The following is a 24,451-nucleotide window of genomic DNA, read 5'->3' on the forward strand; positions in this document are numbered from 1 at the left end:
GTTGTTCAGTAAATGTGAGTTCCTAGAGCTGCCATCTTTGTCCCAATGTCATCATCATCCTTGACCTCCAATATAGATCAGTTTCATGAGATCACTGTGAAATGACGTAAATGGGTATATACATCAAACATTCATTGTATGCCCAAAGCCTGAAACAGTCCGGAATGTACTGAATGCCCCTTTAAATAAGGACAGAAAATAGATTCCATCCCAACAACTGCGGCCAGTCTATGAATCATGACAGTCTTGTATTGGAGAGATTCCAAAGGCACAGTTATGCAAAACAGGTGCAAGCTCTGTGGGTGTGAGATTCCTGCCCTAATGGAGGAGGGCATGGAGCAGCCCTCGTGACACCTATCCCAGGTGGCAGCCCAAACCTAAATCCCATCTTGTCTGTTGTGTTTTTGCTGTACAGACTCTGGAAAACCCCAAGTATGAGTTGATCATCGAGGCTCAAGACATGGCTGGACTGGATGTTGGATTAACAGGCACAGCCACAGCGACAATCATGATCGATGACAAAAATGATCACTCTCCGAAATTCACCAAGAAAGAGGTAAACGCCCACCGCCCACCACCTCTGCTGGTCACAGCTCTGATTGCTGATCAGCATTAATTCCATGTACTGCAGTCCCTGCTAGCTCCCAGTTTGCAAAACAAAACACTCCTTGTGGGAGAGGGGCTGTTGTTTTGCTCTTTCATATTTTTTCACGTTTGTATCTTTTGTGTGTATGTAAAGCTGAAAAGAGCATTGTGAGAACAAAAGCACTGAATCTTGTTAAAGTCCATAAGAAAATAACTTTTAATGCCAAAGTGCCATTTTCATAGTTTTATGGGTGTTATTTAGCGCTGAGTTATATGAGTCCCATTGTGATTTTAGCATAACAATAAGTATTTTTTTCAGCAAGTACAGATTGAGAGGCCAGACGGAACAGCAGTGAGAAGGTAAAGCAGATTTTCTCGGCAATAACAAGGTGGCCCAGGAGCTTATAAATAACAACCAAGTTAGCTTGTCCGGAAGAACCATTATGTATTCTTGGCTCTTGTGCTTTTAGGATTATGGATCATGTTTGCTGGTCCCCATTTATTCCAATGGAGCAATGTTTTGGAATGGGCTGAGTACACAAAATTACATTCAGTTTCTGAATTTGTATCCAAACTAGGAAGTTATTTGCACCATGCATCTGATGGAAATATGCTAATGCCATGGTTTCTTTGTGACGTCCCTGCCAGAGCTAAGGATTTGACACCCCTCTTACTGACCAAGAGCATAGAGTCAGTAAAGATAGCCTTTGTTATTGGCTGAGCCTTTGCTGTGCATCCAACAACAACGGGGCACTCCACTTTTGATTCATTGCCTCATTTGACTGCATGAGGTTGGTTTCATTAACCACTTTTTACCAGTAAGGGAGCTATTTTCAGCTCAAAGAATCTGGATAACTGCTCCAAGGTCATGGAAAGAATAAGCGACAGAAATGGGATATGAACACAGCTACCAGTGAGCCATGCCATTAACTGCAGTGTTGTGCTTCCTTATCTATGGTTGATGTTTTCTACCCTCCTTCCCTAACATTCAGAAAAAAGCCTATGTCTGGATTTGCAGTTGCCCCACCCCTCTGTCAAGAGTCCCAGGGCTACTCCAGATGGCTCAAGAGAGGTGGGTACTCTGGCTCCCCAGTGCCCTCTCCATCCAAGCAGCCCTGCCTGTGTGACTCATCCAGGGTCAGAAACCCACCCCCTTTCCCAGGGAGCTCTTGGGCACTCAGGATTCCAACCTCAACATGGCAGAGGCCAAAGTAGCTGATATGGCCTCATTCTTTTGTTTTCCATGACACATTCCTATGACTGCTAAAACAGATTTTTCACTATTCCCGGGTTGCCCAAATTGGTACCCAAAAAACTAGTTCCACAAGTTACATGATTGTGGGGCAAGGGAAGACTTCAGGGTCAGCTAGATGGGGGAACACTGAGTTGAATAGCAAAAAGATTTCTTTTGGTGAAGCACTTCTAGAAGCCTTTCAAATGCTTGGCTTCTCTAAGAGGGGCAGGTATAGTCTATAGGGTTTTTTAGACATCTTTGGCCCTGGGAATAACTTTTCCTGGGTCATCTCATCATGGCTCACTGAGCTGGTGTCCCATGGGATATTCACTGGGGATACTGGTTTACCTACAAAATTTCTATTTCCAAAGCTATTTCCAAAAAAGTGCTAAAGGGTATATTCAATATAGACATAGTAATGAAAATTAAAATTGCATAACCCCAGTATAAAATAAGAAGACATATCAATGTTACCAGGCGTGTGGGACTAATTAGTTACTTCAGTGCAGCTCTATCTAGCTTCTGTGACTCAGGAAAAAATAAGTGTGTACCTAGTCACAAACCAAATACCATGAGTGAGAGATTTGTATTGTTGTTAATACCACTGACTTCAAGGAAAAACTTAACATCGATCTGAAGTGAAGAGTAAGAGGCACTGAGTAGCGTCATGGAAAATGTATTCACCTGTGGGTATTGGCAAAGGCACAGAACTTCTCTTCAAATGGACATTGGACAGAAGACTTGAGATTCCCACAGGGCAAAAGTGATGTCTTAGCTCATACAGAGATATAAGAAATAAAACTAGAGGAATACATCAAACTCTCCCTCTTGGATATTAGATGCCCCAAAATGGTCTTTGTCCAATGATGGACAAATTAAATTCACAGTTAGATTTTCTATCATATTCCTAAAAGACTGATTTCTTTGTTGTTGAAAAGGGATTCATACATTTTGGATGCCAGAATTGCCAGAGGTAGTATATAACACAGAGGGCAAGAGATGGCTCTAGAACCAGAACTGGATTCAAATCCCATCATGGATATGAGAATATTAATCATCTATATTATGATTTATTCACCTATTGATGGGGCTGACAATAAAACCTACCTCATTAGGTTCTTAGGAACATGAAATGAGCTGGTGATGAAAAGCATTTAGATAGTGCTGGTCACCAACTGTTCTCTAGTGTGTTGGTAATGAGAACAGTGGGGTTGAGGAAGGTGATGATTTGGACAGTGGTGGGATGAAAGCAGTGATGAAGAAGATGGTGGTGAGCAAGATGGTGGTGCTGAGCAAGATGATGATATGATGATGATAATATTTCTAAAATTAAAAGGTCAACTGACATTCTTAATCCAAAGGGGCATCTCTTCCCCATGTTGAAAGGCTGCTGTTTTCCTCTAATGTGATCTATGAACCTGATTAATTAAGCACTTTGAAATCAATGGTTAAGAACCTAGAGTTCAAGGGGAGAAGAAATTCTGGAGGAGAGATAGCAGAATCAGTAAAATGCATCACTATGAACAGAAGCAAAACAGGCCAAGACACATCTGCTAAGGAGGGATGGAGAACACCCGAAGAGAACTCAGCCCAGTGCAGTGGTCTCTGGGATGTGGAAAAGATAGGACAATAGGATACACGAGGAACAGAGAGGAAACATGTCACTTAGGATCTTGAAGCTGAAATAGTGTTTAGAGATGAAAGTCAAGGTTTAATCATTCCAGGATGGAAATAGTAGTCGTTTTGATTTGAGGATGTTTAGAAAAATTATCCAAGAAGATGTTGTCTTATATAAGTTTCTATATCTATATTAGAACATTTCTTTAGAAGTTCATAGGAATGTATGGTTGTTTTGTTGGTTTGTTTGTTTTCCTTCTTTTTGATGTGGTCTTCCATCTGTAAAGATATTAATTTTGCTATCTGTTTGAAAGAAGTTATATGTGACCACAAATAACAGAGTCTGGAAATAACACTGTGTTAAATGAGGTAGAGGTATGGTTTCTTTCACATAAAAGTGTGTAGGTAGACAGTCCCCAGACCAGTGTGTGAAGTCATGACATCCTCATGGCTTCCCAGATTCCTCTTATCTTTCTTCTCTACCTTCTCTGAGGATGGCTCCTAGTACAATAGGGTCACTGCAGCACCAGCCATTATGTCCATATAATAGGAAGAAAGAAAAAGGAAATGAGAAGGGCAAAGAAGGACCTGCCACCTAAGTAAATGTCATTTGAAGAGCTTCCTCAGAAACCCACACGACTTTTGCTTGCATCTCTTTAGCCTCCCTTATCTGTAAGAGAGCCTGAGAACTCCATCTTTAGTTGGCATGTTGCTGCTGTGGACAGTATAGGAGTTGTTACTGAGGAAGGAGATAATTTAAAGGTTATTTTTTAAAGTAATTTCTCAATGCAAAGTCAGCTCATCTGTTTTTTCCATTGTGTTTATTTACATGGACTATAAGCTTGCTGAAGGGCAAGGCCCCATCTCTCTTATTTTTGGTCATGGTCCTAGGAAGCACTCAATAATTCAGGATTTGCTAAAAATGCTTCCTGAAGATAATCTTAACATTAAAACTGTGTCACTGGATATGATAGCCAAAGTCATACTTAAACTTATTGTTGATATATGAAATCAATTTTTAATCATTGACTTTCATGAAATTTGTATTTGAAGTTCTTATCTCCCTGTAGAGAGTTATATGTGAGCTTTCCTAATAGATTTTACATAATGATTCAACTAAATGTTAGTTTCAGACTTTGAGTTTTTCTTCATTTTTCTAATTAATATTAATATTAATTAATTAATATTAACATTCAGGTTTTACGTTAATACTCAGGTTTTACGTTAATATTCAGGTTTTACGTTAATATGGTGATTGGTGATTTAAACTTAATAACTTAGGATATTTTTTTTTTTTGGCTATTTGATGAATTCTAAGGGAACTTTTGCTATGTTTGAAGTATCACATTACAACATTTGTAATAAAAATGGCATAATACTTAAAGGTCCTGTCCTCCAGCTGGCAGATGAGAGATGAGTAAACACTGTGGTTTTAGAGGGGTGAAGGTAAATGGCACGAGCATGTAGCCAGGAAGCTGAAACTGAGCCATGGGCAGATGCTTGCATGGGTTATCAAGTGAGTGTGGAGGGCCAGTCTTCAATCCCTAAAAACCAGTGTTGGATCTTCAGAAATTTTGATGCCTTGGGAATCTTATTTTTCTTTGGACTCTTTAATACAAATATTTTCTTAATTAACTGGCTAATTCACCCTGTAATGCCTTTACTTTTACATGTTTGACATCAAACTCTGTTGTCTCTAATAATTATGTAATATCACTTCTAGAAACAGAACAAAAAGCCTAGGCTTTCCCCTGGTAGTGTTGATAGAAACTTGCTCTGTATTATTGAGATTTTAGAAACATATTTTTTTCACCTTCACAACAGATTTCATCATGGAAAACTCATGTAAATTTTGAAGTGTTAAATTTGAGAAAATATCAGGTTTCTCATTAAAGTGTGTATACATACGCACACATAATTATATACAATATATGTAGCTATGCAATTTCAAATGCTCTTGTGTAAACTGATGACACTTGTTAATCATGTCATCCACGGGGGTCATTCATATCCTTATTCTAAGGGCATATTAAGAGTTTTATACTACCTTTATTAGTGTTGACATGGCAGGTAAAATCACAAGAAATGTAAGTCTTTTACCAATGTGTCCATCATGATTCAATCCTCTTCATTAGTTGGCTTATCAGGCAATCAAGGAGCTATTTTCTTTCTTGTGCTAGAAATTTACTTTTTCTGGAGCACCTGAGTGGTTCAGTCAGTTAAGTGCCTGCCTTCAGCTCAGGTCATGATGCCAGTATCCTGGGATCGAGCACCATGTTGGGCTCCCTGCTCAGCGAGGAGTCTACTTATCCCTCCCTCTGCTCTTGTGCTCTTGCTCATTCTCTCTCTCTCTCTCTCAAATAAATAAATAAAATCTTTCTTTAAAAATTTACTTTTTCCTCTTAATGAACAATCTAATGCCAAATGATGTCAGGATAACATCTATTTATTTCATTCCTTAACTTTGCCACTTCTGCTTCACATTCCATTAAGTATTTTTAATAACTTTTTTGAGATATAATTCATGTACCATAAAGTTCACCCTTTTATAATGTAAAATCATCGTTTTTTAGTAGACTTACAAAGTTGTGCAGCCATCACCACTATCTAATTCCAGAACACTCAGTCACCCCAAAGAAACCTCATGCCCATTAGCAGTCATTCCCTGTTCACATTTCCCCACAACCCCTAGGAACTACTCATCTTCCTTGTATTTTTATGGACTTGCTTATACTGGACATTTCATATAAATGGAGTCATGCAATATGTGGCCTTTTGTGAGTTGCTCCTTTCACCTATGTTTTCAGGCTTCCTCCACATTGTACCATGTATCAAAACATCATTCCTTTTTATGGCTGAATAATATTCTATGGATTTACAATATTTTGTTTATCCATTCATCCACTGACGGACATTTGGTCTGCTTCCATTTTTTTGGCCGTTGTGAATAATTCTGCTATGAACATTCACTAAATTTTTATCTGAACTCTGTCTCAACTCCCTAATATTGAGCAATATCCCCTACAATATTGCTACAAATTAGGAGTTTATAATTGCTTACTTATTTTAACAAAATATTCCAAAATTTCTTTCTAAATTGCAAGTTACTCAAGTTTTATGGCCTTTTTAAAAGTTAACATATAATTTTATACAAAAAAGTACACAACTACTGAGTGATTTTATGATCCACGAGTTAAACATGAAATCCAAATCAAGAAATAGAACATGATCAGCAGCTCAGAAACCTCTAAAACCCCTCTCAGTCACCACTGCCTAAGTGTGTGTTGCTTAATTCCACATACTTGGAATTTATTTTTTTTTAAAGATTTTATTTATTTATTCATGAGAGACACAGAGAGAGAGAGGCAGAGACACAGGCACAGGGAGAAGCAAGCTCCACGCAGGGAGCCTGACATGGGACTCGATCTGGGTACTGCGGGATCACACCCTGGGCTGAAGTCGGCGCTAAACCGCTGGGCACCGGAGCTGTGGAATTTATTGACATCTAGTTTAATTCCACTGTAGTTGGAGAACATACTGATATGGTTATAGTCCTTTGCTATTTATTAAGACTTGTTTTACAACCCAGAATATCATCGGTTTTGATAAATAGCCCACATGCACATGAAAACATTGTGAAATCTACAGTTAACGTTTTTGTTCAAATCCTCTGCATATTTTGTTAATCTTTTATTCTATCAGTTACTGAAAGAGTAAATATTATATCTATGATTGTAGCTATATTTATTTTTCCTGTTAGTTGTATCAAATTTTCCTTTGACTATTTGAAGCTATTATTAAGTGCATACAAATTTAAAATTGTTCTCTCTTCCTGATGTTTTGATTTTTTGTTATTACAAAACTTACTCTCTACTATGGAAATGTTTTTTGCTTTAACATTTACCTCATCTATAGCTTTCTTAAGGTTAGTGTCATTATGCTCTATTTTTTCCATCCTTTCTTCTCTCAAGTTTTCTGTAATCTTATGTTAAAGTGCATAACTTTTTTAAAAATAAAGATTTTATTTATTTATTTATTTATTTATTTATTTATTTATTTATTTATTCATGAGAGACACAGAGAGAGAGAGGCAGAGACATAGACAAAGGGAGAAGCAGTCTCTTCACAGGGAACCCAGTGTGAGACTCGATCCCCAGATCTCAGATCACACCCTGAGTGGAAGGCAGATGCTCAAAAGCTGAGCCACCCAAGTATCCCTTAAAGTGCATTTCTTATAAGCAATGTCTATTTGGGTTTTTATTTTATTTTATCAGTTCTGATAATCCTAGTCTTTTTACTTGGATTATTTTTTCAATTTACATGTAATGACAAGACCATATATTTGCATTGAAATCTACTAATCCTAATATTTATTTCCTATCTGAGCACCTTCATATATAGTTCTTCTCTCGTTTCTCACCTCTTTCTTAATTAATCCAGCACTTTTTATCATTTCATATTCTGCTATAACTTATTATACTGCATTTTCATATTCGTGTACTAATTTCTGAGAAATTGAAATATACATCCTTGGCTTACAGAACCTAATATAAATTAGCATTTTAACCACTTCCTGGATTCTCCAAGGACCTCAGAATGTTTGAACTCCCTTTATCCCACTCCTATCTTTTAAGATATTATTGTCATGTTTGAATTCTATACATATTATACAATTTACAAAAATATTATTTATTTAATAAATATCCACTTATTTACCCTTTGTATTATTACTTGTTCCTTCATGTTTCTGTGCTTCCACATGGGATAATTTTCCTTCTGATTAAAGAATTCCCTTTTATTTTAAAAATAGTGTAGGTCTATTGTTGGAAAATTCTCTCATATATTATTATCACCTTTTTTACCTGAATTTTTTATATTTATTTTCACTGGATGCAGAACCTCAGTTGACAATTATTTTCTTGTAACACGTTAAGGGGGCTGTTTCATTGACTTCTAACATCAGCTGATGTTTGGGGTCAGCTTTCAGGATTACTATCTTCTCCAATGACAGAAATGTAGCTCTTTCCTCAGCTGCTTTTCATAACATTTCTCTGCCTTTTCTTTTCAACAGTTTTACCATGGCATGCTGAGGTATGGTTTAACTTGTATTTATCATACTTGTTCTCTAAGCATTTCACTTCATAACATAACTTCAAATATTTCTTTTGACCCATTTTTTCTCCTTTTTCTTAGACTCTAATTACATATATATATTCTATGCTTCTGTTGACTTGTTTTCCAGTTCACCAATTCTCTCTTCTGCTGTGTCAAATTTTTTATACCCATCCATCAAGTTCTTAATTCCACCTATTGTACTTTAAATATAATTTCTATGAATTTATTTTATAGAGTAATATTCTCTGCTGCAATTTTCCAGTTTGTCTATTTTTTTAAATATTTTACTCAGAGTTACTTTAAATTCAATGTCTGATAACCAGTATCAAGATCACTTCTAAGTCTATTTCTATTTTCAGTATTTTTCACTTGATTTTTTGGACCATGTGTCATAGTCTCTTGGCCTGCCTAGAATTTATTTTTAATGCAATTATGAAGAACGTATGTGAAAAAATTTTAAAGTAATTTGGAATTCTTGTGTTATATTCCTCCAGAAAGGATTTACTTTTACTTCCTGAAACCAATAAGAGTAGAAAAAGATGACTTTCAGTAAGTCTAGGGTTGCGTTGGTTTATTGTTGAGTTTGCCTTTTATGAGGGCTAATCTACTTCCTGGGTTCCCTTAGTCCTCAGAGGCAGCCTTTCTGGGGTCCTCACTGAAAGTCTGGTATGTTTACAAGGGCTCCTCTACCTCAGAGACCTTGAATTTCAATGGTCTTCTCAAAAGATTGCTGAAAGCTCTGCTTGGCTTCCTGGCAGTTTAGCCAGTACTTCTGGTTCAGATCCTTAACTTATTGTCCCTGTGCCACTACAATTAAGAAAATGCCTTTGGGTAAAAACCCCATAGGATATCAGCCTCACTTCAGTGAGCTTCCTTCTCTGCACAAATCTGGACTCTCAAGTTCTGGCTGCCTGGATAGTTCTCCAGTGCTTTTAAATAGGTAGGAGTTTTTGTGTTATATCCATATTCTCAAGTTATTCTAGAGTTCAGGGTCGGTCTAGGAGTACTTTGCACCAATTACCATCAACAAGGAAAAAATCTAGATCAGCTTTTTAATCTGGAGCATCAGGGAAAAGCAGTAGATGTAAATATGAAATTCATTGTGGCACAAAACATCCTCATATCTTCTTAAAAATATGGATTAAAGAACTATAATGAAATAGTTTCTCAGTACCCATATCTTCTCTTACTGCTGGCTTCAAAATCAACTCATGTCAGTGAAAAGTTTAAAATGTTTATGTCACCTATTGGTAACCAAGAAGTGACTCCAATTGCAAGAAAGTTGAGCTACGTCACTAGTGGCAAGCTTCCCTTTGTGAGTCCCTCACTCTTGAGTTGACATAAATATCTGGAATTTCCTTAACTCTTGGAGCTTCATTTATTTGTGGTTGTTTGGTGGTTAGGAAATACCTTTTTGTGCCTTCTTTTACCAAAAGTCTATTTAAAGCGAATAGATTTATCCACTCCTCCAGGGTTCCGTGCCATATAGTGACTAGTGAGTGCTTTAAACGAGACTCTCCTCCTCTAAGAGTTTACTTCCTGTAGGAGACCCCTTTAAATCCAGACGTGCCTGTGTCTAAACACTGACCATGTAATTACACATTCTGCTTGCTCAATAGAGATTAATCCAGAAAGCCAACCACATATTGCTTAGAAGATCAAACCCATTTCAATTACCTGATTACCTGACTTGAGTAGCTTTTCTGGAGGGTGGAGTCCAAGACATTTTAACAACCAGATAAATCTTTAAAGGTGATTAAATCTTATTCCAAATAGTCCATCCTCCCTCTTCCTATGAAGCTTTTTATAGCTATCATAATGAAATATAGGAGACTTTCTCTGGCAATACTGTGAAATCACCTATCTGACAGTTTTCTAAGTATCTGAAGTTTTAAATAAAACCGAACATACACCATTGGGATTTTCATCCCATGCTTTGTGTAGTGATGTGGGGAATCCCAACATGTATGGAAATAGAATATTTGGAGAAAAGAGAACAGAGTAATTTCAGTGCACAGGTACCACTGACTTCCAACTATGCAAATAGTAACATCACTTCTGACTATATCTGTTCCTGGTCCATCTTCATCTGGGCCAACACAAGGTGGCAAGGTCCAAGGACTCTGGGAACTCCATCTACGGCAAATTGCATTCCCAACATCCCATCACATAATTAACTAGGGGTTAGCTGCAAAGCAGCCAATACCCATGTCCTCCATGTATCTTCACTGAGAAAGGGTGAGTTCATTGCTTTCTTCTCCTGCACAAAGGTCATAGAAAAACATGAAATCATCAGCTGAATCTCCTAGTGTTCAAATTTCAAAAGTACTTGCAACAGCAGGTCTACAGCTGGATTTCTTGACTAAAAGAGAGTAAAGGGAAGCATTTGTACAAATATAAGTGTGCTCTATAAATAGAAGCCATCATCCAAATAGGAGACTTCCAGCTAAGGAAAAGAGTGGTGTGTGCTTTCCTGAATTTATTGTTCATAGACAGCAGGGTGAGAAATCTTGCATTGTTGAAAATGCCTGTGCCAATTAGAAACTATACGTGCTGTCAAAACATCTGGATTTTTTTAAGTGAAAAAAAATGTAATCTGCCCCATGGCTAGTTCTTCAAGTCTCTCGTAGAGGTAGACCAGACAGCCAGATGATTTATTGCATTAATCACTCTTTTATAATTATATTCATGATGTGTTGATCCCCACCATCCTTGTGTGAACCTCTGCAAATTCCATACTTCTACTAACGCTCTGGTTATGCTCTGAGGGTCACCAGCCACTCAGTGGCAATAAAAGCAATTTTTTACTACAGCTGGCAGAGTCTCACCACTGGGCCACTCCATAGCACGGTGGTCTCTGCAGACTTCATCCATCTGCTTCTATTCAAATATAGTTTCTTACACTAAGAGCAACAACTGCAAAGCTATCAAGCATATATATTTTTTAAACTCTAAGAATATAGCATCACTATACTTCCATATGCAGCTTACAGAATGAGAACTTACCAGTTTAAAAACAGAAAGCCAAGGGCAACCAAATGGCACATGTTGGAGAGTGAAGTGTCCAAGGCCCCACTGCATCTGGCCACTGTTTTGTACTGAACAATGTTAGAAATAAGATCATTGGGTCTTATGTGTGGATGGTTTTAAATATCACCCACCTGGTCATCTCAGGTCACACTGAAGCCTTATTTATTCCCCCCAAAATGCCAGCCTTTGGCATGTCTCAGTGCCATTGTGCATTCTGTTGCCCATGTACATTCTGTTGCTTTCTCTCTAGAATGTCTTTCTCTTCTTTTATATCTGGAAAACTTCAGTTTATCTTGCAATGCCCGAATTATAAATCCCCCATGAATGTTGTTGCTTCATTCTTCTTGTTTCTACACACACTAGGCATCTCCCAGCACAATATTATCACATTACTGTGTAATCATGTGCACATATAGTATCTCCTTTAATATATGGGGGCACACCCTTTTCATCATTGCCTGTAGAGTCAAGCACAGGGACAACATCAAATATTTAAGTAGAGATGAGTTTGTTATTCATGCAGCAGATACTACAGTCTGTTGTGTCTCAGCTTCTAATATGCTATTAAATATTATCCTATTCCATATTCTATATAGTTCACATGTATAATATTCTATTATTTGTTGTATTCTAATAGGTTCATATCCTATATGTATATATTTTTTATTCTAATAGGTAATGCATAATATTGATCTTCTAATGTGCCATATAGTTAGATTATTTACTCACTTATTGTCATTCTCCCCCAAAAGAGAATGTAAGCTCCACAAGAAGGGGCACATGTCTCTTTTGTTCTCTGTTCTGGCCCCAGCACCCAGCCTGGCATGCAGCATATGACCAAATAAGAGGCAAATGAGAGGATAAATTAAACATATTGGACAGCAAGCAACAGAGGCCATTGAAAAATTAAAATGTCATGTTGTTGAGGGGACTTGTGAAAGAATCTCATCCGACCCACTGAAAACCCACTGGTTTTCAAAATAAGGGATGCCGCTCAAGCTAGATAGCAGATCCTAGGCCAGTCTTGCTGCAGCACAAAATGCTGCTACCAGTGAAGAAAATCAAGGCCCTACAGTGACACAAAAGTCATGAACATTCCTGAGGTTTATCATTTTACTGTGGTTTATTGAGAGCCAAGAGGGCTGAGATTAAATTCCTTCCCAGAAGTGAATAAACGAATCTACATAGACTGCAGGGGGCCCTAAACATACTTCTTTACCGGTCAAGGAGAGAGAAAAGGAGGGATAGAGAGGGAGAATGTTAATAAATAATGCATAAAGAAATCATTGGAGTGGGGACAGGCTCCACTTACACCGTGAACTTACAAACAAGAAGGAAAGGAAATATCCCACAGCTCCAGAGTTCTGTATACGTTCATTTTTCTAAGCGCGATTGGACAAAATAATCCAGAATTGATTTTAACATGTTCACTTCTTTCCAAACTAAAATCTATTTCAGTTACAGACTGAATATCCATTTTCCCACTGTTGGCAGCATTTTTCTCTTTGCTGTTGGCTTGCCCAGATTTAAAAACGTAGCAAGTGATGAGAAGGATCCTCTTCAGCCTGCCCTACCTGAATGTATCTGTGCTCACATATCACACTCCATAATGCTATACTGTTGCTTTTCAAAGTTCATTCATTCATTCATTTGTTCATTCATTCACCAGCCCATCCATCAAACATGGATCCCATGTCTCCTTTTTGCGATGCACTGTGTTAGGCTGAGATACAGTGTGGTAAGCACAACATAGCCCTGACCTCATGGGTTACAATCTAGTGTGGGGACAACCAGCCATAAAATAGCTTTGGATGGCCCCTAGGGACAAAATGGATTGGAATGAAATCACCACAGATGGGGACCATGTGGACACCTACCATGACATGCAGGGAGGTCTCCTCTGAGGTGGCATTTATGATGACTGTGTTAGTGTCCAGGGGCTGCTGTCACAAAGTGCCACATACCGTGTGACTTGAACAACAGACATTGATTCTCTGACAGTGGAAGCCAGAAGTCCAAGATCAAAGTGTCTCTATTTTCCTTCTAAGGAAAATTCTATTCATGCTGGTGTCTTAGCTTCTGGTGGTTTGCTGGCAATCTACGATCTTTATCAGCTCAGGTCCATCACCTGATCTCTGCCCTCCTCTGCACACAGCCTTCTCCCCATGTGAATGTCTGGGTCTAAATTTTCCCTTTTTGTAAGGACTGGTCAGATTAGAGCCCACTCTAATACCCCGTTTTAACGTGGTCACCTCTCTAAAGACCCTATCTCCAAGTAGGGTGGCATTCTGAGACACTGCTGGTTACGACTCTACCATAGCTTTTTGGGGAGACACAAATTAAAACCCATAACATTGAGACTCAGGGAAATGCAGAGGGTCCACGTGAAGACTCCAATTCTGGAAACAGTATGTCTTTCTTGTGGAACTGAGAGCTATGCAGTGTGGCTGGAGCAGCACGAGACAGAACAGGGCCTAGACAAGGTGACAGGAGCCAGATCAAGACTTAGAACCCCTGGGCTGCCCAGGAATATTGTTGTTCCACAGGTGAATCACTGGTCAGGAGGCTCCTAGGGAAGATGTCTCTGTCACACGTGACCCCCAACTTCTATATCCTCAGATGGGGAACAATTACCAGTCCCAGGGACCATTGTTAGACATTCAAAGAGTCAACTTTAAGCCTATGAAGCCCATCCACACTCCATAAACTCTCTGTCGCTGGCTGCCAGTGACAGTCCAGTGAAGAGGCTGTGATTGTCACCCTTGTGTATATGAGAAAGCAAAGGCTAAGCAAGGTGATCCCTTTCCCAAGGTCTAGGGGGAATTAGATATTGAGATTCCAAACTTTTTATCTCCTTTTTCTTTGCAAATTTGAAGAGATGTTTTTTGATGGAGCAGACTTCCCACCAACAAGAGCAAATGTGTAATGGGTTCTTCTCAAAGGCAAGACTGATCATTCCATCAGAAGTTCCACCTGTCCAACCCTCCCTGGACCCACTCTTTCATCCTCTGTCATTAGATAAGCATCCAGAAGCCAATGCACACACCTGGAAGCCCTTGCTTTGTGCTGCACAGGGTCCAAGAGCTTTACATATGCTCTGTCATTCACTCCTCCTGCCAGCCCTGAGAGGGGTACGATTCCTGTCCCACCCATTTCATGGGTGTGGGAACTTGCCCAGAGTCTACATCCCATGCTCTCAACTCTGCACTAAACTGTTTCTGCACTATGAAAGGGTTAGCAGTCCTCCACTCAGTGCCAGTAGACCTTATCCTCAGAGCATTTCAGCCTAATTCTGCCCAGCTGTTATATCCCCATTCCCTGGTCTTGCCCTTCAGGTCAGCTCTCTAGGATGCCTTGCCAGGGCTGTTCTTCAGAGAGCATCTATCCGGTTTTTTTCATTGTACATGTGCACCTGGGCCAGGTGCATAATGTCCTGTTCCAGCTCTGCTTGAACACTTCAAACTTGACCCCACTCTCTCCCACCTTCCTGTTCCTCATCTGCCTCTCCATTCAAGTCAGGATGGTGTTTTGGGCAAGCCCTGCGTCTAGCTACTGCACTCACACTCAGGAGTATCTTCTGGTCTCACCAGGATGAGTCTAAAGCTACTCCCTCTCACTCCACAGTTTCTTCAAATCAAAAAAGGGGAGAGAGATTTTTCAATAGCCAATGAATTTGATCGGCAGCCTTATATCTTTATTTTGATAGGTCCAGTGGCAAACATAAGAATCACCTCTTATGAGCAAAGAATAGATGAAAATGTTTTCATCCCTAAAACCACCCTTTTGAAGCTAGTGGTTATTATGTGCTTATCTGTGAAGCCCTGTTCTAAAGGCTGGAGGTATCATGAATCATTTCTCACAACAGCCTTATGACATAAGGACTCTCATTACCCCCATCTCATAGATGAGGAAACCGAGGCACGGGGAAGTTAAGAAACATCCTGAGGTTACAAGGTGGTGTGGCAGGAATGCCATGCCAACTCAGACTGCCTCATTCCAGAGCTCAGCTCTCAACCTGTACGCGATACTCACTTGCTGACTTTCTACACATGGTTCTGGCTCTACGGGATTCAGAAATGAAGGAAGCCAGGCCCCCGACAAGCTAGCATGTTAGAGACCCAAACGACAGGGCCAAGGACTCTCTGTTGAGCACAGCAACATTCCTGGAAAAGGACCGACCGTTCCACTTTATATACACGTATGTGCACATCTAATTTGAAATCTTCCCGCATCACTGTGGATGGCTTATAATGTTACACCAATTATTAGATCTCATGATTGAAATCCAGGTTTTGCTCACTGGAGAATTCGAAGAAAGGCCTATAAAGCAAGAAAAACTTCAGTTCATTAACAAGGGTCATTTTTATACTAGTCTGTCATCACTGATAACAATTTTTAAATCTTTTAAATTTATTACTGTCGTTACTGCAGTTCCATAGTCATTAATGAGATAATGTGCTTCTCCACATTCACCAGTCCTTGTGCACTTGATGTACTTGCTCTGAGTTCGCAGCATTGCTGGTGGTCTCAGCACTGTCACTCACCACATGCTAATCCAACACAGTGGGGCCAAAGGCTGGAGATTTAAACAAGATGAACAAGTCCTGGTCTTCTTGAGGCTTAGCAGGGAAGACAGACATTAAAGTATTCCAAGAGGGATACATCCCACAGATGAGTTCTGAGAGCTTTAGGAACATGACCTAGTCTGGAAAGGTGACATTACATTACTGGAAAGGTGAAGTCGCAAAGTAATGTCTCCTCCTTTAAATACTGGCTTTGCCAACTAAAGTGAGAAGAGACAGTGTCTGGGATAGCTCACCCAGGGCAGAGAACACAGCGGACGCAAATGCCCTGAGGCACACCAGAGGCGTTGGAGGAGCTGAGAGAAAGAGCTGGAGCTAGGGCATATAGCAGAAGCACACAGGGGTGGGGGTGGGGGGTGGCTAGAGAGGTGGCCCACCCTCCATGAGTCTGTTCCCCCAGTGACAGGCCTGGGGCAGCCATGCACTTTCCTTAAGCTGCCCACCCCCCCATCTCCCAGTCAGAATTAAGTGGCTCTCTCTAACTGGCGCCTCTCCAGCATTTTGCTCCTGTCCCAGTCACAGCATTCCTTCCCAGCATGAGCTAGATCAACATTATGAGGTACCCACCTCTACTTCCTCCAGACTGGAGCTCCCTGAGGGTAGATATAGTTTCATTTGTCACAGTGTCCCCCTTTGGTCACAGAGCAATGTACACAGAAGGGGCACAAAGAATATTTGTTGCATTAAATCAAATCGAACAAACAGCGCTCTTTCCCAACAGCTCTGCAAATAGGAACAGATGCCTTTGCTAATCGCCCCTGGATGCATGGTTTAACACAGGTTCAATTCGGCGCTGTAGATCTATATATCAGAGCCAGAACCAGTTAGCTGTCTGGTTTATAATAGCCAAGCATTGGCCTCCCACATGATCGGCACTGGGCCCTGTCGCTCAGAGGAAAGCCTCAACAAACCCCAGCAAATTGAATTGACCACTTGTACCAGCCTCATATAGAAATGGTCAAAATACCGTTTTCCTTCAGCACTGGGAAATTGAAAAGACAAATCAATTAGAGTAAGGCTGAGACTAGAGGCTCACTCTTCCTCGAGAATATCTGCTTTTAGTTCTCCAGAGTTAAAGATCCTCTGCTTGCACTCGTTTTGTTGCTAAGGTCAGAAGCCCACTTTGAACTAACACGAGCATATCCTGGAACGCATTGGCTCCCTTCACAAGGCGATGCACAGGACTCATCACCGGGGAACGCATTGGTTCCCATCACTGGGGAACACATTGGTACCCATCCCCAGGGAGGTTTAAGGGCTTTGTGACCCCAGACTGCCAGCAGGGCTCTGAGAGCATCATCAGAACACTATCTAGCTGTCACTCTGTCTCTCAGCTGTGCTTGTTTGTCTTTGTTGGCTTTTTCCTCCAGTAGGCTCTCTCCTCGTGTCAGGTAAGATGGCCTCTGGTCGCCCTAAGCTCACGTCCCCGTGACTTATGTACAAAGAAACACATAAAACCTGCTGCCCAGATCCAAAGACTAATCTCCTAGAAAGACTTTGATTGGTTACTAGGTCCCAAGACCACCTCAGTCCACACAGAGTGCCAGGAAATGATGAGGCAGTTGGCCCACCCCAGGTCACTTGGTCACCTCTGAGGAAGGAAAGTGAGGACTGATTGACGGCACCAGCATGATCCCAAGGGAGGAGGTGAGGTGATTCCCCAAGAAAGGAATGTCTGTAGATCCAACTACACTTTCCATCCACTGTAGAGCCTGTTTGAAAGGGAATCCGTTCCTGTCACCTGCTCATCATAAGCAGGCGTGCACTGGGGCCGCCTTGCACCAGCTTTGCAAGAGCTGGTTGAGCATCTCTCCCCAGCTCCGCCTGCAGTAATGTGACCTTGGCAGCTTGCAGCCAGCCATGGTGGGTATGACACACAGAAGTTGGCACAAGCTCCAAACCAGGGTCTTTTTTTCTCCCCTGAAGAGTCAGTGGTTAGACATTTACCAACACAGTGCTGTAAGTTATCATGTGCCCCACCTAAAAAAATGTGTGTGCGTGCACGTGCTTATACTTTAAACAGAAATGATGAGCCCTCGATTTCTCTTCAAAGATCCACAGTCTCAGGAGATGCTTAACCTCCTCCAGACTGGTTTATTGGTTCTGTGTTCCCAGGCCTCAGATGCACATGTGTTTAGAGGATGGCCCTTCCCACCCTGTGCAGTGGGTGAGTCTCCTGTGATGTCTTTGTTGCAGATTCCTTCCCTCCGCTGCCCCTTCCACCCACTGGGGGTCACCCACCCCACCCCTGTGAGCAGAATTCCCTGCTGAGACCCCAGCCCATTACATGGCTCCACCTGTCTTAGGATTTGTCCTTTACCTCTCAAACCTGAAGAAATAAATTCTTTTCTCTTTGCAATTTCCACCACTTCCCTCCCTCGTTCTTTTTGCCTCACATTGAGCAGGAGCGCAGCTGGCCTGTCATCCCTGCTGGCACAGGGGCAGTGGTGTCCCTGCGCCCCAGGAGGGAAAGGCTGGGGCCTCCCCTAGAAGCCACCTCAGCCCTGGGGGGCAAATCTGAAGAGACAAAGTGATGTGGAGCCCGTGGGTGCGCTGTGGGGCCACAGGTTATAGCACCAGAGCGCATGACAGAAGTGGGCAGGGTACACGGCACCACAAAGGAGGTTAACCCAGGGCCACAGGTCACCGGTGGCCAAACAGGTGCACTTCGTCCTCCTGGGCTCTTTTTTTTTTTATTTCTTCAGCTAATTTTACCATGCAGCATCTGGCTTTTTCTTACTCTCCACCTTTGTGACCTTTCTGAGGGTGGACTGGATGTCAGCGGCCCGGGAAACTCAGGGATACCGTGTGCCAGTGGGATGTGCACAGACACAGAGCTGCCCCGGGGACTGTGTGAATCACGCGACTGTCCCTGTGTGGCCGAGATCCTGTGGAAGGGCTTAGGAAGTAGTTGACACAAGGAATGCCACGAGCATTAACTGAGCGCCTACTGAAAGCCAGGCACTGTAATGGAGGGGATCTAAAGATGAGTGAGTCAATAGGTAATATTTGAGTGCAAGTCCTGAACACATGGTTTCCTAACCCAGGTGGAGTGGGGTCTTCCATTCTTTCTGTGTGACTCTAAACAGCTACTTGTGGGGGTGGGGGTGATCTCTACCCTCCCTGCTCTCTTTATTTTTTTAATTAAAAAAAATTTATATGTATTTTTTTATTGGAGTTCGATTTGCCAACATAATGGTATAACACCCAGTGCTCATCCCATCAAGTGTCCCCCTCAGTTCCTGTCACCCAGTCACCCCAACCTCCCGCCCACCTCCCCTTCCACTACTCCTTGTTCGTTTCCCAGAGTTAGGTAGGAGTCTCTCATGTTTTGTCACCCTCTCTGATATTTCCCACTCATTTTCTCTCCATTCCCCTATAATCCCTTTTACTATGTTTTAAATTCCCTGTATGAGTGAAACCATATGATTGTCCTTCTCCAATTGACTTACTTCACTCAGCATAAAACCCTCCAGTTTCATCCACATCGAAGTGAATGGTGGGTATTCGTCATTTCTAATGGCTGAGTAATATTCCATTGGTCCCTGCTCTCTTTAAAACTCTCTTGTCCCCTCTTCCTTTCTCAGCAGATGACTTCGCCCCTATTTCCATTTCAAAATAGACCCCATTGGAGGAGGCAGCAGAGCCATTCTCAAGACTAGATCTGGACTCAGATATTATCCAAAACCTTAGAAAGATTCCTATTCATTGATCCAGTAAACTCACTTCCAGGAACACAGTCTAAGAAACTAGATATAGATCAACAAAGCTATATAAAAATGCAGTTCCCAGGAGGCCCCTGACCTTAATAGTTAGTTCCAAGTCTAGGTCTTGGTTAACCAAAGATGTTAATTGCAAACCTTTCTGGATCCTCTCATCTTCCTTCGTCTGGCAGGTAATCACACCATAGTGAGGAACTTGGACAGTTATTCTTTATTCTTTGTCATTCCATATCTACTCTGTCTCCATTGAAATGTCACATCTCAGGCCCCTTGTCCTGTGACCTCTTCAGATACTGGCTAGATACCTACAAACCTGAGGCAGAATGTCTTACATTTCGGAGCAAAAGCCCACCTAAGACAATAGCTAATTGCCCTCAATTATAAGACTATACACAATCTCTTCGTAGTTTTTTTTTTCTTTGCAAGGTTATGGACCTGTCATTCTATATCCATTCAGAATTTCATTAGAAAGCCAATAAAATACATCCGAGGCATTCTGGGGTTTTCATTGCTGGGCCTGTGTTACTCATGGCCGGTCGGCACTACTGCTTTATTTGTACTTCTTTCCCACCTGAAAGCTTGAGTGACTGATTTGTGAAATAAATTGAAATGGCTTCCTCTGTCTAAAAGCTTTCCATGGGCTCAACACCTATTTCTGAAGAAATTTTAATAATGCTTCTGGGTTTTAAAGTCAGCAGGAAACCCAAGATCAAGATTGTTATATTTTCCCCAATATCAAGCGTAGGGCTCACGTGTAATAAGAAACTCAATACTATTTGTTGAATAAGTAAATTTTCATGGTAACTGGTGATTGCTGCTCTATAAAAGCTCTCTCCCTTGTGTTTCTGCTGCTGTGTAAAAGTGATCTTTGTATTTGTAACCAACTAGACTCATTTCAAATGGAAATACACTAATCTATAATTGCCCTAGTACAAAAAAGCACCAAGCTCAAGGCAGAAATAACAAAGCTGGTTAACCATGTTTCATACCTGCACAATTTACCTAAATAGAGATTGCCCAAAGAAGTTTTGTCAGCAGTCTGAAAACTTTCTCATAAGATTTTAAAAATATATTTTATGGTCAAGATGTTGTAGTACCCTCCCAGGACTAATTCATATCTGGCCAAGAAAAAATTGCATTTTCCCATTTACATTCCAAAGTCTGAACTTTTATTTTATAAATGAATTTTCCCTCCAATTCAGAAACCACTGGCTGCATTACAAATTTTAATGCTACTATTATAGGACCATAATTTTAAAAACCCAGGGTTCTCCAAGGGCTCCAGCAGCATGCCATCCCTCCACTTTATTAAAATGAATGAACAGATGTACAATTTATTTCTGCCGAGCTATCATCTAAATTCATAAGCTATTTCTCATGTGTCTGAAATCCACGTTGGTTTCCCATTTTCTTTGCCTTAGAAAAAAAAATTGCACTCCCTCATTTATCACTCTGGGGACATAAACGAGAAGTCTACTCTCCACTTCATTCACTTTGGACTAATATCCTCGACACAATTTAAATCCCATCTCTTCAAGGCCATTCAACGGGAGCAAAGCAGTGGAACAACCCAGCAGCCAATTGGAAAGCTCCTTGGCCATCCATGTAGAAGATCACGTTGCTGAGCTGGCCCCTCGGCTGCAGGGAAAGGGGACTTCCAACAAGCCTAGAATCTGCAGAGGTAGACAAGATAGTCTAGGACCATCGGACTTAAATTCAGTGTCAGTAACCAAGATGTATCTTAGCTTCCACCTTTCATAGAACCCTCACATCACCTTTATGTCACATGTGCTCCCTGTCATCTGGCAGTGGGTGGCAATGAACAGAGTCAGCTCGTGTTAATAGACATTTAGCCAAGATCCGAAAACCCATGTGTTATCCCAGATCTGCTTTAGATCCCAGCACTGCCACTTTTTTCTGGCTGTGTGAGCTTAGACATATTACTTAACCTCTCTGAGATCCGGTCTATTTATTAGTAAAATGCAGATAAATGCACTCATCTTGGAGTAAGGATTAAGTAGAACATGGTATTATCAAGACCAATAATATATGAGCATAGTGCCTGGCAAATGGCCCAATAAAGAGCCCATGATGATGATGATGATGATGATGATGATGATAGCATCCCAGAGACACATCCGTGCCCCGGTGACCATGTGGGCTAAAATTACAGAGCACCCCCTCCCCTTCCTCAGTCTTGAGTTGGCTGGCATGGTTCAAGGGAAACGTAAGGAAGGCATTTTGCAGCCAGCAAATGCAATCAGCGAGGGCAAGTTGGAAAGGATACAGAATGAAGCTCTCAGGTTATCTGACAGAACTCTGCTCCCTGAAGAATTCTGTTTATGAGATTCTGTGGTAACTGGGCAGTAAAACTTGCCTGAGTTTCTAGGTTGGCATGGAAATCTGCCCTGCATCTATAAATGTATCTCAGGTTTATGACTTAATAAGATTTGGAGCACTGTTGGGTTTCTTTTTTTTTTTTTTTGTCTTGTTTTGTTTTTTCTTTCCATGGTCCTGTTGCTTGGAGGAAAACATCATGTTAACTTCATCTGCTTGAGCTCTATGACCATTCTGTAATTTCAAATTTGCCTTATCGTTTTCCCAGGTAACGTTCCAAGGCGGGGGTGGGGGGAGGTAGGCTCTGCTGGTGTCTGCAAGACTGGCATAAAAATGATAGAGTTCTTTCATTTAGTGAACACATAGCTTCCCGTGCACGATGTCAACAGGGCAAGTTCCCCAAAGAGCAGTAACACTTTGGGAGGGAAGGAAAGAGGAAAGTCACACCGAGATGTGCCGTGAGATGGTTCCTCAGGAGCCATTGGAGTGCCGTTTGTCAGCGTTCGCACAGTAAAACTTTGTGGAGGGAGCCCGCTGTGGTGACCCCTAACAGCTCCTGCCAGAGCCCAGTCTCTGCATTTGTCAAGAGCCCCCTGGTTAAAGTGGCCATGTTGCCACCGATGACTTTGTGGGCTGTCATGGGCTATGGGGCCCCAGGCGATCCCTTCGTCTCTGCTCGACCAAGCCATGCGTCAAGGTCATGGTTCCCAGACACTGCCACCCCCCCAAATAAGAAGATTTAAAAGTATCATTCACCAGCTGGGCAAAGTAATAAGATAAGCTGTCCATACGACAAGGCTGCTTTGGGGCTTTGAAATTCCAGCAAGAGAACCAGTGCCACTGACAGGAATGTGACAGTTTGAGAGTACAGGATTTTAAAACACTACGAACCCAATTACTTCAACCCTTGGCATCTCCTGAGATAGAATCCAAGGAGGAGACGAGGTAGGGGAGGGGTTGGACTCGCTGGGCTCTCTGTTCACACTGTCAGGTTGACGAGAAGGACCAACTTTATCCCTTTGAAGTCTCAGCTTTGTCCTTGAGCAGGGTGGGTGGGGTAACATGTGGGGGTGGTTTAGATAACAGGGGACTCTCAGCTCTGGTGCCATCTCCATCACCCGTCAGCCAGCTTTTGGTTGTGACACACATTTCCCAGTTCCTGTGGCCTCATCCCCTTGCCTGTGAAATGGGGGTGTTGATGACAATGGCCAGCAGTTCTGTGCAGAACGGTGTGCAGAGTGGCTTCAGTGCCTGCGACTTGACCTTATGGGGTAGATTTTACTAGTCCTTCCTGTTCACAGACGAGGAAGCTGAGACTTAGGCAAGTTAGAGGAGGTACCCATGTTACAGCCAGTCCATCGCACAGCTGACTACAAATTGTCCTCAAGGTCAGCCACATCATGACATTTTGTCACCTCTGAACCCACATTACTGACACTGATTTGGGATAGCCCATTGCTCTTGGCTAAGTAAAGGCTGCTCCTGAGTTAATTTTATTAGCCAAGAATCCTAGAATTGTCCCATTGTGTATGTTGGCTCTGGGTGTCAAAAAATTCCTTTTCTCTTTACTCTGAAAAGTAGTGTCTGAAAAGTATGGCTTTGAACATGGTGATGTGTTGTCTTCTGAAAGGCCGAGCTAGCCAGATTAGGAAAGGCTGTTTTCATATTACCTGGGGTGGCTTCTTATAAAGGGTTCATTTCTCCATTGAAAGATTTTAGTTTCTCTGTTGTTATGATCTTATTTACTCAGGGGGAAATGGTGTCTTTTTGAGCTACTTGCTTATAGGGGACCCCTACTAGCTTTCGGAAGTGCTTTCTCTCTCTCTTCCTCTCTCTCTCTCTCAACTAAAAACCATTGCCACTCAAAATGGGGAGCATCTGAATTAGGATTCTGAGCTGTGTAATGTGCGGGAGCTCAACTACAAAGTGGACTCCACCATGAACGAGTTGGTCCAGCTCCACATTGACAGAATTGACCACATAGCCCCAAAATGCATATCTTCAGGCTTATATAGAAAAGCAACTTAATTTTTTAACTTTTCATTTTTAAATGATTACAGACACATAAGCTGTTGAAAAAACAGTGCATAAAGAGCCTTGATCCCTTCACTCAGCTTCCCCAGTGGTAATGTCTCCTGTAACTATTGACTAATACTGAGACCAGGAGGTAGACCTGGCACCATGCTGTCCACCAGAGCTGATTCGGTTTCCACCAGTGGTGGAGGGGA

At 41.5% G+C, this 24,451-nt stretch overlaps 1 protein-coding gene across 2 annotated transcripts in view; it reads left to right on the forward strand.

Annotated features, from left to right (window-relative positions):
- Positions 1 to 24,451, forward strand: part of CDH13 (cadherin 13) — a 1,003,185-nt gene that overhangs the window by 855,646 nt on the left and 123,088 nt on the right. For both annotated transcript variants that reach the window (XM_077890995.1, XM_077890996.1), the window contains one exon: positions 416 to 556. In XM_077890995.1, the coding sequence (XP_077747121.1) occupies positions 416 to 556 (141 nt within the window). The remainder of the gene's footprint in view (positions 1 to 415; positions 557 to 24,451) is intronic.

Source organism: Canis aureus, chromosome 3 (genome assembly GCF_053574225.1).
Source record: "Canis aureus isolate CA01 chromosome 3, VMU_Caureus_v.1.0, whole genome shotgun sequence".
NCBI lineage: Eukaryota > Metazoa > Chordata > Mammalia > Carnivora > Canidae > Canis > Canis aureus.